The following is a 15,520-nucleotide window of genomic DNA, read 5'->3' on the forward strand; positions in this document are numbered from 1 at the left end:
TTTAAATAGCGCATTCTCTGTAAGTAGCACACACTTAAACACACTGGTCAATTCAGACATAAAATGTGTTTATTTACAATTAAAAATATTTTTTACAATGATGAAACAATGAACACTAATTCTGTATGGATGCAATTGCTGTAATATCCCTTCATTCTTGTCTGTACACTTGATAATTTGCTTTAAGTAGCGTTCTATAACTTAATCACTCAACACAACTGGGACTATCAACACATTTGCCATTTCACTGTTTATCATACAATGTGCCCGCAACTGCATTAAAGTTTTTGACACAGTATCTTCTACAGTTCTTACATGTTATGTCTCATCTTTCCATCCAGGTACATTGGGTTGCTATCAAGTACATGCATATACTGACAGTGTCTAGTTCAGATATACATACATGATTCCTACTTCACATGGTCATCAATCATCCATGAAATGGAATCAATAGGAGTACTTTCATGACTAAAAGGGTCATTCTGTGAAATACTCAGACATGGGCACGTATAAAGCTGAGCCAAAAACCCCTGCCTTTCCTCACCAGCATTATGTTGGTTTAGTTTTGATGTGTGGGCATGATGCAGACTGGGGATGAAGATGTGGAATCAAGAGGCCAAGTCCAACAGGGTCCTCTTATCACCTCAGCTTGATGAACCAGTACAGGACAAAGAAGACAAATAGGCAGAAGAGCAGCATGTAGCACAGCAGTTTGGTCTGACTGCCTCTGGACAGCTGCTTGACTCTGCCTATGGTGGCACCAAGCAGGCCACCTGTTGAATCAAAGTCTGAGTCCTAGTGTTGGAAAGCGGGATGAAAAGTTTAAAGTCCAGGCAGGCCAGCAAACAAACTGTAACATGTAGATCCTAGAAAACATTACTGTATTTGACGGTGGTGGAATGTAACCAAATGCATTTACTCAAATACTGTGCTTGAGTACAATGGTGAGCCACTATTTAATACTTCTACTCCACTACATTTCAGAGGGAAATAGTTATTTTTATGTCACTTTTATTTGACGGTTATATTAATGATTATCCTCTAAAATATGATTGATTAAACTACCCCAAAGTAGATAGCAGTTAAAAGTAGCTCCCTCCCCACCAGCTGCAACACATTAAAATGCTGCGTCCAGGTTAATGAATCAATAATTAAATAATAGCATTACACTCAAATTAAAATAAATGTTTTTACTGTTTATTGTGTAAGTACATGTTGCTGCCAACACTTACTTAAGTAAGATTTGAATGCAGGACATTTACTTGTAAGAAGTACTTGTTTCCCATTGCGGTATGAATCTGATTACCTCTTGGACCACTGGTATTTTGTTACCGTGTTTATTAGTCCGTAAGAAAATAATATTAAACTCACCATCTCCTCCAGTACTTTATTCTGGTATTTGACTTCCGTTCCAATGTCGATAGAAAGCTGTAAATAACAACACTATATCAATATCTATACCTATAACGTTAGTCCATACGAGAAAAAAAGTGAAAGATTTTCAATGAGAGATTTACATAGGATACATTTAGCTAGGACAACCACAGCTAACTATTTCAAAGTGGCCAACACAGACGTCGCTTTATGTAGCATTCACCAATAACAATAAAAAAACAAAACATCAATAGTTAACTACTTACACTTTTCAAAGCGCTGACTTTAGATCTCAGTCCCTCCTGTAGATGTTCATTTTCCTCTTCATACACACTGTATCCACTTGCGACATAATTCCCAGTGCCTCCTTCACCTTAATGTAACGACACCGTTAGTTAGCTATTTTGTCCGCATTGTAGCCCTATGGAGCGTGTAGGGTTGTATAAACTTGGGCCTGGAGTACACAACAACGCACATTCATTCATATTTTGGTAACATTATCTAGCTAACGTTAGCTGTTAGCTAGCTAGCTAACTAACGTTAGCAAACAGGTACGAGTTTAAAATGAAGATGTTACGTTAACGTTACGTCTGTCTCTTACCCAAACCGGCGCGCCTCATCTTGAACAACTGATGGTTAACGTTAGGGTTTATGTAACGTGTAAGAAAACAAAATTCAGACAAAACAAGATAGAAATTACAGCTAACGATAATATGGTGGTAACTGGCAAGTTTGAACACATCAGCAAACGCCACGACATCATACGGTGTCCGACGAGGACAATCCTTGCCTGAAAAAGCCGCGTAGCCTAATCATACAGTCTATGAGCCTAATGCAATACGAGATAAATGCATGCAAAATAAGAACACGGTTTGGACGGTGTATGTTATTTCCACATTTAATTATTCAAGAGACATGTGATTAAATAGATTTAAATAATATGTATACAAAATAAACTGATTTTGAAGTTTGTGTGTGTGTGTGTGTGTGTGTGTGTGTGTGTGTGTGTGTGTGTCAGATCCAGTCAGATAGGTGTCAAGTGTTTGGTTGAGTGTGTGTATGCCTATAGGGAATACAGGGAAATTTATTTAAAAAAACCATGTAACTCACCTTAAAATTACATAAAAATTAGCATAAGAAAGACAAACTACATACCACAGCAAACCCAATCTGTCTCTATTGACTGCCTCGTATGGATTCTGGACGTACTGAAACAATGTTTATATTTAAGTAATCGTTGTGAGTCAACAGTAAACACTGCATGATCTTTTCCAATAATGTGACGATTTCGATGACTGAAAAACTTTTCTTTCTTTTGCTGTCATGTTTTTTATTATCATTATGGGGTTGTTATTTGATGATTATTAAAATGCTCAGTATAATGGAGAGCTGTTATGGAGTTTCTGTTACAGGAGCTATAACACAAGTTGTCACAAGAATCCAAACATCATTTTTAATTTGCTGTTGGACTTGTGATGGAAAGTCGAAAGAACACACAATCATTCTTTTCTGTTTTTTCAATAGAATAACTATTCCATGGTTTCTTCATATTGAGGTGAAAATATCCAAATGTAAAAATGAATCATGTCATTATGTTTTTGTGTCTTTTTGATTGTATATGTGTAGGGGTATACCCAATCTGGGCCAAAAAGCATCATTAATACGATTGGTTGCCAGGCTAATACCAGTTGCTCCTCCTTAACACAAAAACAGGCCCAATTATTAACTATTTGACATATATAATAAATATAATTATCAAGACAAAGTGCTGTCGTTTAAAAAGAAAAAATGCTATGGTGTTTCTTTTAGACACAGACAGATCGTTTCCTTTCAGATGAATATCCTTTGGTGATTTAATAACGGGGACTTACTGACACATCCATCTGTGCTGTGCAGGATAGAAAAGAGATTCTCAATATTTCCAAAATCCTAGAGGTGCTGTTTAGCAGTGATTAGCTCTCCTTATCCCCACATCAATCATCCATCACCTGGCCCTGTGCCATTATTGCAGGAGACAGCCAATATGATATAGGAGATTAAAATGACTTTCATGATGTTAATTTATTCCAATCCAATCCATTTTGAATACATACAACTTTAAACTCCTATCTACCATAATGCATTTTAATGCACCAGCACTCATCTTTTTATGTATCATCCAAAGGCCTTGCTGCATGCATGACCTTCGCACGCGTGTCAAAGAAACAGAGGATATTGATTGAACTCTGTGCGCGTCTCAGCCTTTGTGGATCTGAGAGGATTGGATTTATCAGATGGGTCTTTAGAGTGGAGAAAGGCGTTTGGACGTTTTGGAAACTGGTCTTAATCTTCATTGAAACTCTGTGAATCCTGAGCACACTTAACGCACACACTTTGGCTTGAGTGTGTACACACATGCATATATGCCTAAGCAGTCCTGTGTACACAGTACAGCAATCATCTCCAGTCAAAACTCCCCAGATAGATAGTAAATTCTGTAAACATATTCTCTGTAAACCTTCACAATCATTCGCTGGATGGAACCAGCAGAGGATGTCAGGAAAGTAGACTACTTAATACATCCACAACTACTACTAATTCAAAACAGCAGTTCCCATACCGGGAGTCGAACCCGGGCCGCCTGGGTGAAAACCAGGAATCCTAACCGCTAGACCATATGGGAGGTATCTGTTACTCCTTATCGTGACTCTGTCACTGACTCTGTAATCTGTTCTGATTAACAACTAGCATCTTGTTTGTTTGATCTGTACAAATACTGAAGTGTATAAACGGCAATTCATTTGTATTTCAACTAGCCTACTAGAAAAGCACCGGGGGAATTCCTGGTGGGCCGGTCTGTTTTTTTGGTCATGAGGGCCGGTGGTCAATGGCACTGGGTTGAAATCATAGTTGAAATATATTGGATGCTGTCACTAGGTTGCCTACACTCACAGTCCACTCTTTATTATATTTATTTGATTTTTCTCGCGGCCCACTCCAGAGTGCAGCGTAGTTAATGATGACGTATATTTTGACTCCTCCGACAGCACCTTGCTAAAAAACAAACAAACCGTCACACTCAATGGTCGGCTACCCTTCAGTCGTGCGTGCAGTCGAGCAAAAATAAGCTATAAAAATGGATAATAGAAAGCGCAAATGCGGCGCTGAAAAGACGAGAAATAAAAAAGGGAAAGCTCTAAGTGATGCGGCCAGATGACCTAAACTGAGGAACGTTTTCATTAAAACCAGCGAAAAGTGAAACACCAAATGAAGACGATGAGACGGGTAAGCTAAGCTAGTTAGGACGTGCAGAATGCTAGCGGTCGCGCAAAACATAATACAACGTTGCCTGCAAACTTTATCTTGCAGCAGCCAATAGTCCAGTTTACTGCTATAAGTGACAATGAAGAGCCAGTACCAAGCACCAGCTCCTAACTCCAGGTGGGCAGGTAGGATTGCTCATTGAGTGATTATTATAAGAACTAGAATTAATATTAATGAAGAATGTGGTGTAGACCTGGCCTATATGAAAAAACGCCCAGAGATAATCAATGATGTCAGATGATTCAGCACTACATTAATGAAAATGACTTGATCTGAAAGCTTTGTAAAAAGAGGAGATTTGTGCTGAGAAATATGACAATGTTTAACATTATATTTAGTGTTAGAAGTAGAGCCAGGACCCAGTAGTGTGCAAGGGATAGCTGCTGTCAGTGTGGAAGGCATATGTAAGCTGTTGTGCTACAGTGTGGGAACAAGCAAACATGATCAGACTAGTTACAATATAATCACTTTCTATGCCCAAATGTTACTAGTGATTTTATCATTTAAATTAGAATAGTAAATATATTGAAAGGGAATAGGATGAAAGTAATATGAAACATTATACAAAAGAGATGATGGGTCATTAGAAAGTGGAATACATTTTCTTGTATTTTTTATTTTTTTATTTTTATTTTTTTAAATTTTTACATATTTTATTTCATTTCAAGGTTTGGATATCTGTGAACACTAATTTGCACAGAAAATAGATTCTGATATTGTTGAACATTACATTGTGTTGTTGTAAAGTATACTGTTGGTAAACACTTATAAAGCAACACTTACTGTGTTTGCACTGAATGACATTTTACAAAAATACACTGAATCACAAGGCTGTAGAGAACAGTGTGCTATTGCAGACTTATATACTAAGGTTTTAATTACATTATTTTAATATATCATGTCATGAACTATGAGTACTAAAATGAGTCCTACTCCGGCCCTGGATGAAAGTAATATGGAAGTGTATGTGAAATGCTACTGTGATTTGGCAGTGATCGTTAATAGCTGAAAATGAGAAATGTCCATCTATCTCATCACTGCACCTCTCACTGGATACTGCTGATGCTTAACAATATCTGGCTCACCCTGATTAGCATAATTTCTCCAGAGAATGGAGCAATGAATGAGTCAGATGACGGAGGAGTAGAAAAACATGCTGGAGGAAAGATCAAAAGGACCCGATTGTGCGTCCTACTATTAGTCTCAGGAGAAAGGATTTTGATTCCCACACTTGAAATTGCTTTGAACTGCAGTTAAAAGAACTCTGCCAGTCCTTTAGTCATGCTCAAAATGTTCTCGCTTGTAAATCGTTATTAAATGAGGATTTGGATCCTGAATAGATGGCCGTGTTGTTCAGAATAGACTTAAATTCTTTCATTCATTAGTATAAGGATTATAATTTGGAATAATATAAAACTGTGATTTCTGGGTCGGGTGGAAGGCAGTGAGGAGTATAAGTGAGAGGGAGAGGGTGGAGGGTAAACAAAAGACAAACCGCCAACTAGAGGGAACCTGTGGAGCCCCACAATGTTCAATATTTAAGACATTATGAAATAAGTAATCGCATGAACACAAAATAAAATATAGCCTATTTAAAAAATAAACTATGAGAATTATCTTATAAATTACTATAACTCAAGTCATTATTATGAAATGTTATTTAATCATTGTTATTTTCATTTCAATTTCATGTTTTTATTTCATAATGCCTTTATTTCCAATGTTTTTAGTCTCACATGACAGTGGAGTTGTGCCCGCCCCCTTACCTCTCAGCCAATCACCTATGCCCTATCGACCTATGGGCTACAAGAGCTAATGAAAAAGTCTGCATGTAAAAATAAGGTAGCTGCAAAGAGCTCACAAGCCAACCCGGCTTATCAACTGTCTAGTTAAGTAGAATGTAGCCTTGTTAACATAATAAAGAAGAGGCTACAGTACTGTAACTGTGCAATGTGTTTATTTCAGAATTATTTTAGCATTGTTGTTGCTCTAGCTAACAAGAGCTAGCCAGCTACATTTTGGCAACATTTGGTTAGCCTGCTAAGAGACTGAGAGCACATGTAATTGGCTGAAAGATGAGGGGGCGGGTACTGGTGACAACTACACTGTTATTGGAGAATTTGCAATTATGAAATAAAAACTGACCTTTAAAAAAATGCATTTCTGAATAAAAAATTCTTAATTTAAATAGAAGTGAATGACAAGTTTGGTTTATATTAAATAATTGAGTTTTAAGAATTTATGAAATTATTCACAATTTATTAGTTTGTATATAATGTATACATATATAATGTATATACATTTATAAATAGAGTGTATAAACATTATATATACTCTATCTATAGGCTACATATTTATTTCAAATTGTTGTATTTCAGTCAGTCAGAGTCAAATATAAAAACAACGGCTTTGAGAAGAGGGAAAGTATGCAGGTTTGAGTACATAAGGACATAGATTGCACCACATGGCTCTAAGCTGAGGGAAGCTTTTCAAACTCTTGATCAGTATGGTGATGAGAGTAGGATTTCATGACTTTCCTGAGATCTGTAAGGCTGGCGACCACTGGGAAATTATGGAGTAATCTGTGAAATAAGCAGCATATTAAATAAAATGTTTTGCAGCATCCTAAATGCCAGACCTTTTAACTTTCCAAATGAAAACAAATGCTTAGGGAGAAGCTGTTTTAAAACACACAACATCTGTCATTATGCCAGAGAGAACTCAGCTCTCTTATTAAACCTTGTCTCTATATTTTCAGCAGATGCAGATATGTGTGTTAGATATGTATGTGTTTACATGCATATACAGTGTGTAATTGTTCAGGTTCCCCATTTCATCATTTCTTATTAAGACATTTTCATTTAAATCATTGTATAGCTTCTGTATTGCCATCTTGCATTATTCTGTTTAATTACAATGTGTCATCTTATTGCTTTAGCAGGAATGGTAGGTAGCCATTCCAAAGAAAGCACACCTAAAATAGAAAATTAAGAGAAAGAGAGGTTGATGGAGGATTAGGGACATTCCTTTCCCAAATTCATCTCTTTAAAAGCTCACATATGAGCTTTATGGCTATTCCATGCAGCTCAATTCCTTCAGGAGATCCCCATTCACTCTTAATAAACAAGACTATTACTCAGACTAAAATAAGTTGTCACCCTGTTGGATCCATGTTATTATTCACTCGTCTCATCTGTGCATCAGTGCGTTTGCCGGTGAGTGTGTCTGTGTCAGCAACCTGATGACCCCCTTGAATCCCAATAGAAATGCAGCCAAATTCCCCATTTAAAAAAAAAAAAAAAAACTGGATCATATGAGCTCTTTGTCTTTCTTTATCTTGTTCAAATTGAGCTTTGATTCATTGGTTGACACTGAAACTGACTCCCTTGACAAAGAAGATGCAACACCATTTACAAAAGAAATTAAATATTGATTAACTTTAGCGTTGCTCACCCCACTGGTAGCTGGGCTCGAGTGACTTTGTTTTCATTGTGATTATGATGTAAACAAGACTATTCAGGCCTTTCTAACAGATGACGTTTTATCAATACATGTCATTCAAAGTGTGTCTGATTGCAAATTACATCACTGTCTTCTTATCTGACCCTTGATGTAATGTCATCTGACTCCTGGGCTTTGCCCCTTATGCTTCCTCTGTCTCTCTCACAGTCAGACAGACAGACAGACAGACAGACAGACACACACATTGCTAATAGTCAATACTGTCTTCTCTGTCTACGCTTAAAACGGCAAATATGTTATTAGTTTGCTAAATGAACACTGGCTGGGAGAAAAAGTGAAGATACGTGAGCTGTGTGTTTCCACTGATGTTGGCTATTGCTATTGCTATGAATCCCTTTGGAATGCAACCATAACACCACAGAAGGGAAAATACATCCATATACATGTAGTTGTGGCATGTAGTAGTTGGATTATCTTTAACACAGCTGAAACTGATTTGTTGATGGACAGAAAACAAAAAAAGACAAAATGCAATATATTTGTTTTAGGCCATTTAACTCCAGTACCCAGCTTCTATCTTTTCTACTGTACAGCTTTACTTCTAAATCATCTGGCAAAGTGCGTTTGGTCACCGACTGCACTCACCTGACCGAGGATGCTTTGCTGAACACACTTTCTTGTCCATTAGTTACACAGATGCCTTGAGATTCAAACAACCAATTTGAATGAATTTACCTCAAGGCATGATGCAACAGAATGTAAATGAATCTACACCTGGTGGGAATTATCTTGCATTATGGTAATCATGCTGAAATACCTTCTCACTTTGCATCATTCAGTCTGAAGCTGATTGCTCCAGCGCAAAAGTGCAACTACTGTAATACATTCTTGCCACATACAATCCGCAGTACTACTTTAAAAGTATATATTTTTATTTCATTATGAATACAATACAATATTACTGATACACTGACAACCCTATTACCCTATAACCCTATTATATTTTTCAGTTTTTAATTATGTAAAAGAAGGTTGTTTTTTTTTGTCAGTATTTAGTCTTGATCAGATTTCACCAGGGCTCACCTTCCTATTTAACACACTTGGTGTGCAATTACCACTTATGAAAGGGCATTGAATGGTCTGCCACCTTGGAAGAAACATGGGCCATAAGTTGCCTAAGGCCATTTAGTGGGCTTTATATAATACTATATATAATACTTTGTATAATTAGACAAAACATATTTTTTTCATTAATACATTTTTTGTCAAACCATTCCCAAGGCCAAGTATGAAGTTTCACACTGAAGTTTATATACTGTTTGGTAGTTCATAACAATTCATCAACTTTAGGGCATACTTTATGTTTTGTACATAAAGGTAAAATCATTATTTGCCATTAAGTAACGAACAACTAAAGCTTTCAAAAGTAGGTACTGTAGTATGGAGTAAAGAGTGCTGCATTTTCTTCAACAATGTAGCGGAGTAGAAGTACGGAGTAGAAGTACAAAGTAGTAAAATGGAAATACTCAAGTAAAGCAAACTCCAAACTGCACTTAAAGTGCTCATATTATGCTTTTTGGCTTTTCCCCTTTCCTTTATTGTTATATATCTTTTTTGTGCACGTTATAGGTTTACAAAGTGAAAAAGCCCAAAGTCCACCCCAAAGGCACTTACCATCTTCCAGAGAAAACACTGTTCACAAACTGCTCCAAACAGCTCTAATGTAGTCCAGCCTTTACTACCGTGACGAACGTGCGTCACTTTCTAACACACATTATAATGCTCGCCTAGCTGCTAGCATGGCACACCCTCATACTCTGCAAATAACAAGCTAGCAGTACTTACTATGCATGTGCGACTCCCAACAAAGATGGAACAGAAGTGAGATGCCTCACTCTGTAGCTAAAACAGAGAGCTCAACACACAGGGTGAAAAGAGGAGCTGCAACAAATATTTGGTGTTTTCTGAAAATTAAACCACATAAACCTATACGGGTACAACCTGTAAATACAATTATGAACCTGAAAATGAGCATAATATGAGCACTTTAAGTAATTAAAGTGGCTATATGTAACTTTCAGTTTGTGTTGATTTCAGCGGCCCCTTCGGACAAAAGCCCTAGTGTTTTTACCACACTTGCTGTCGTAAAGGTCTAGGAGTTAGTGTTACGGGGAGGTCATATAGTTGTAATGAATGTTGTGCTCAGACAGAAAATCATTCATAAGATAACTTCTAAAATAGAATTCAAATACAATTAGGCCTACATAAAGACATCTCCTGCTACCTTTTACCTGCATACTCGCAGGCTTCTCCGGTGTTCAGCCGAAATCTGTGAACCTTCAGAATGCGTGCTCTGTAGCGCCATCTACCTGCCGTAAATCATTTTGTGACTTTGCGGGAAAAATCGGACTCGGGCAGAGGCATTAATAAAAACTATATAAAAATAGTGTTCTTTTCACTGTTAGTCTCGTTTGCTGTTACAGGTCATTTATGATCATCGGATGGAACATTACACAGTTTCAGAAACATTTAAAAGTTACATATAGTTACTTTAAGTAAATGTAGCCTACTTAGTTACATTCTACCACTTGTAGCCTTGTAATAAATGGCCAGCTCATTGGTCTGATGTGAAGGAGTGGTGGTGCATATTAAGATGTAAATCATTTTTTTAACAACATACTCTGTTATTTCCTTGATTCAGGCAAACATTTGTCTCAGGGTGTTTGAATACCACAACCTATTTTGGGACACACACACCAGTCAGCAGCAAACATTTATAGACATAACAAATGTAATGTCCAGGAATCATTTTTGGTACATTGACTCAAAGAGAAGACGCTAAAATCTTGTTCGTAAAATGTCCTAAAAAACCCAACATGTAACTGATTTATTAAATAAAGTGCAAAGAGAGAAACTGACTTGCTAGTATAGCAACAACAGAGTATGCTTTCTTATAAAATCTATATACAGGAATATAACATAAATGGGAACTTATTGGTGACAAATGCTTGCTACAGTACATTAGTGTGCTCGGTTGCAGCGGTTTCTGTTATTTGCTGCTCTTCTAATCTTTGTCTTAAGCCTTGAACTACATTTGTTTCCACAAGTATTTTATTTTTTCATTCAGGGCCTCCCAAGCATGTTTATTGCAGCAGTCCACTGTTTTTATTTAATCTTAAAAAAGGGACAAAGTTGTAAGTTTCTTAAATTGGTAGGAAGCAATTCAACAGTCCCCCAATAAAGGATATGGTCTATTTTATGCTCTATCTGTGTGTTTGTTCGTAGAATACACAGTTGTCATATCCTCTGCTGTGTTATCTTTCTTTTACTGTTCCCATTTATGGAAGTTGGAGCCATCACACAAAGTATCCTACAGTATGTATCTCTAAACTCTGCTGCTCAGCTACAGTGTGGGCTACATTGATAAAAGCCATTGCTTTTATTGGTTTTGCAGGATCACCCACGATTTTTAAGTCGCCCACACATACACAACTGTATGTCTGAGTTTCCCTAAGCTTTATCACTCACTTTGACTTGTTTACAAAGTCTTAGAATGGTTGGGCAAAAACAAATTCACTTACTTAAGCAAATCCAATAAATTAGGTGATTGCATTTGTTTGAGAGTCATCCAAGAGAAACCATATACGAGGAAGGACGTGTTTATTGTTTTTTTGCAACTTATAAAGGTGTGAGACTCCTCTAAAATGGAATGGAGCCTATCCCAGCAGACAAAGATAATGAATAGTTATGATGAAAAGGCATGTATAATAATACTAGCGTGTGCTAATTAGCTTTTTCTGTATGACCACTTGAAGAAGAAAAGTTTGCAAGCTGAAGAGACACAATTCAGCTGACTGAGTCCTAAGCCAGCCAGGATCAGATTGAGCTTGTTGTCTTTGATCATATTGAGAAAACATTTCTGTCATCGCTTTTAATTCCTGCAGCCAAGTTGAGCTCTTTCATTTCAACGTGGTTAGACAAGAGCATTAATGTGCAAGCTGGTTTTGCTCTGGCCTCATTTTCATATGGGAGTCTTTGCACTCTCAATTTTAATGGTGGGGAAAGTCAGGGAAGTGACCGCACAGACGTGCTGATACACCGCTGAATCATTTGCTGCTACCACAGTCTTGACAGCTTTATATTAACTGTCATGAATAGGACATTTCTTCTCTCGGCAAAAGAGCAAACCAGACAAAGCCTACCCTTCTGTGAATTCCATTTGAAAGGCTTACCAACACACCAAAAACAGAATCACAAAGTGTATGCACTGCTGTGTCCCTCATGTTACCAAAGCTTTGGTCTGCTGCACTTCTCTTCCCTTCAATATGTCACCGCACTGCATGCCTTTGTCCTGCTATAGTTGAGCATCACCAGGGCTCAATTCCAGCACCCTCTTATACCCCCGGTGCTTGGCATGACAAGCTTTGACAGGTAATTCATAGTTTGCTGAGTAGTGCTATGAATTACTTTACGGTAATCTCCCCTCAGGGATATGGCATAATGTCAAACCTCCTGTTTTGTTGCACTTGTAGAATACTTATTGTGACCAAAGCTGGCCTGGCCCAGGTACAGTTTATGCATTTACGTCCAGGCGGTAGGGTTTGGGCAGTATTTGGAGAGTAAATTCCCACTGAATTATTCCGGTGGCAGATGTGCATAACGATGAAGGAACCTTATGGTGCACATAATTAGGCTTGTTTGCAAATTACACACAGGGAACAGCATATCAATGTGCTAAATTTGCCAATGTTTGCCAGTGCATGGGCTGAACTACAGCCTTTTTATTACATTATTCTCACAACAGTGCTAATACTGTCCCAGTGCTCTGTGGCCTTCATAAATGTGCTGCTTATTGACACTTTGCCACAGATTACAGTGCTGCTCTAAACAAGCTAATGTCCATTATAGTCAAAAGAGAAAGCCACACAACTGAGACAAAGCCAAGGTAGCCTAGTTTTTTACTGCACATCGTATCAGTTTTATTTCTTATGTCCTTCTGGATTAATGAAGTTTTATCTTATCGTATCCAATCTTGTCTTGTCTTATCTTATTCCTTTAATAAGCGATCACTTTCACATTAAACATAGTAAATATATTTTATAGCAGCTTAAGTATAACCATGTCACCAAGTTTTCTAATTTCAAGTATGGCCCTGTAGAATGCAAAAGCATCATAATCAATAAATAGCATTGGCAACTTGTTATCAAGGTAGCAGCTGTGGGTGTGGATGAAGCTGTTGTTACACTGAAGTTACACAGTGACTTTAAGTTGACACCACCACCATCTGAAGACACCTGGTATCTTCAAAAAAGAGGAAATAACTGTGGGAGGAGCAGTCAGATCCCATGCTGCCTTTTTGAATCTAAAACATCCTGACCCACTTTTCCGCCTTGGAAAGTACAATTTCACTATATAAGCTGTAATCTGATTATAAAAGCAAGTAGAGGTATTAGTGCGGCAGTATTTTCTAAAAAGAGCGACTTTGAACCTGAATTTGTCATAGCTAAGATAATGGAAATCTAAAGCCGGAGACCATATAACAGAAATGGATTTATCTTTTAACTAATGCAGCAAGCGTATCATAACCACAACATGACTACTATTATAGAGCACTGTGTGAGAGCACAAGGTTTAATCACTAATTCATTTCATTGTAAAGATCACAGCACTATAAAAGCACTACTATTATTGATATCTTGACCATGATTGATTTTGAAATATCACTGATCACATCAATCACAATGCTGTACTTATTAATGCAATGGCACTTTTTTTTATCTCTCAAACAGTAGTAAGACTGAAGGAGGAGCAACAGTGCCACCTAGTTTAATGTATGAGATCAATCCTCTTCACTGTCCAAGCTCTGAAGGAACATTGACCCTTAATGACAAGGCATATAATAACATCTGTCTGTATATTAAGATTGATTGACATGATTAGTGATTGGCACAGTCTGTCTGCTCCTGCTGTGTCCATGCAGAGAAGATCACATCAACATAATTCTGTCAGGATTACATTAGGCTTGACCTTCATTGATGTCTTTGCTGATAAATATTTGTGGAAAGGGTTACACGTTAACATGAAAAATCTTTATTTAGACAGACACATCCTAATTAGACTGAGGTTAGCTCTTCACAGGGTGGTTAATTTCGCGAGATGACACAATGCAAATGATATCCTCCCAACACCCCTTGCTCGGCTCAAACGATGAGTCATCAAAGCACTGTCAGGAGAGAAAACTAACAAAGTAAAACTGTGAAACAACAATCTTACTCTTTACTTTGTCATTGTAATTCAAGACAAATACAAGTCAGCCTGGTTAAATTTGAATATTTTTATGTTTTTTCTGCATCAAATAGCAAACTTTTAGATGGAAGCTTTCAGCTTGCATTTGTTTTCCTCCTTTATTTGGTAAAGGGCAACTCAAGGCCAATTTAGAAACTAGAAGCTACTAGAAGCTACATCTTTTAAATCACGCTGCAAGACAGTGTTTTAAGTGTCAGGGGTTTTTCTGGCATGTTTAGGTCTCCTGACACCTAATGCTGGAACTCAAAAATTCTGATACTTGTTGTGACTCAGGCTTTCGCTGTTTGGCGACACCTGGAAGCTGCTTGAAATCCTCCCAGATCCATTTTTCATATATGTTTACATTATATGTATACTATTTGTCATTTTGGATTGTCTATGCTGTAATTTCATTATTTCGGTCATTCTGAACATACATCTATTGCATGTCTATCCGTCCAGTTGCTCTTCCTGAGGTTTCTTCCATTTTTTTTCCTGTGAAAGGGTTTTTTAGGGAGTTTTTTTCTTATCTGAATCAAGATTTAAAGGACAGAGGGTATTGTATGCTGTACAGATGACAAACAAGCAAGTCCCAGGCAAGTGCCAACTCAAGACTAACAAGTCCCAAGTTTAGACCAACAAGTCCCAGGTCAACTGCTTAGTCAAGACCAACACATATGAAGTCATCTGCAAGTTAAGACCAACAAGTCCCAATTTAAGTCCACCAAGTCCAAAGTTAAGACCAACAAGTTGCAAGTCATTGAAGAAATGAAGAGTTGAAGAGTGAAGAGTTAGTTTTTTGCACTATTTTTTATAATGTGATTTTCAATCATACAAGGTCTATACCACGTCATTCCAAGAAAAAAGGCCAGAGTCTGAGTGAAGTCGTAAGTCAGTTGCCTATGTCAATAATAAACCTATTTCATAATATATATGAGACCTATAGATAGGAATGTGAAACATGTTACTAAAATTTAACTTACAGTATTAATGTCCTTAAAGCATTACATTGTGACTTTTTGCATCTTTTGACTAAAACATTTGAACCAACATGGAAAGTCCCTCAGATTTGTGGTATGACTCAGGCAGAATAAAA

The 15,520-nt window shown here is 37.3% G+C and overlaps 1 protein-coding gene and 1 non-coding gene across 2 annotated transcripts; both read right to left on the bottom strand.

The window, feature by feature from the left end:
* Positions 1–47: 47 nt before the first annotated feature.
* bet1 (Bet1 golgi vesicular membrane trafficking protein) lies at positions 48–2,201 on the bottom strand. The gene is made up of 4 exons (XM_031323102.2): positions 1,976–2,201; positions 1,641–1,747; positions 1,372–1,428; positions 48–795 (listed from the first exon to the last, which is right to left on the bottom strand). Exons 1-4 carry the CDS (start codon positions 1,992–1,994, stop codon positions 640–642), a joined length of 339 nt encoding a protein of 112 aa, XP_031178962.1. The 5' UTR covers positions 1,995–2,201; the 3' UTR covers positions 48–639.
* A 1,763-nt stretch (positions 2,202–3,964) lies between these two features.
* On the bottom strand, positions 3,965–4,036 carry trnae-uuc. The gene has a single exon. It is a non-coding gene; the product is annotated as a tRNA-Glu (tRNA).
* Between the last annotated feature and the right edge of the window lie 11,484 nt (positions 4,037–15,520).

This window comes from Sander lucioperca, chromosome 16, assembly GCF_008315115.2.
Source record: "Sander lucioperca isolate FBNREF2018 chromosome 16, SLUC_FBN_1.2, whole genome shotgun sequence".
Lineage (NCBI taxonomy): Eukaryota > Metazoa > Chordata > Actinopteri > Perciformes > Percidae > Sander > Sander lucioperca.

What these genes read in the sequence shown, in the direction of transcription:
- bet1 (XM_031323102.2), bottom strand. An exon ending in AAGTCAGCGCTTTGAAAAGT is followed by an intron (nt 1,429 to 1,640) that starts GTAAGTAGTTAA and finishes TGTTATTTACAG; the next exon opens with CTTTCTATCGACATTGGAAC. An exon ending in ATAAAGTACTGGAGGAGATG is followed by an intron (nt 796 to 1,371) that starts GTGAGTTTAATA and finishes TTCCAACACTAG; the next exon opens with GACTCAGACTTTGATTCAAC.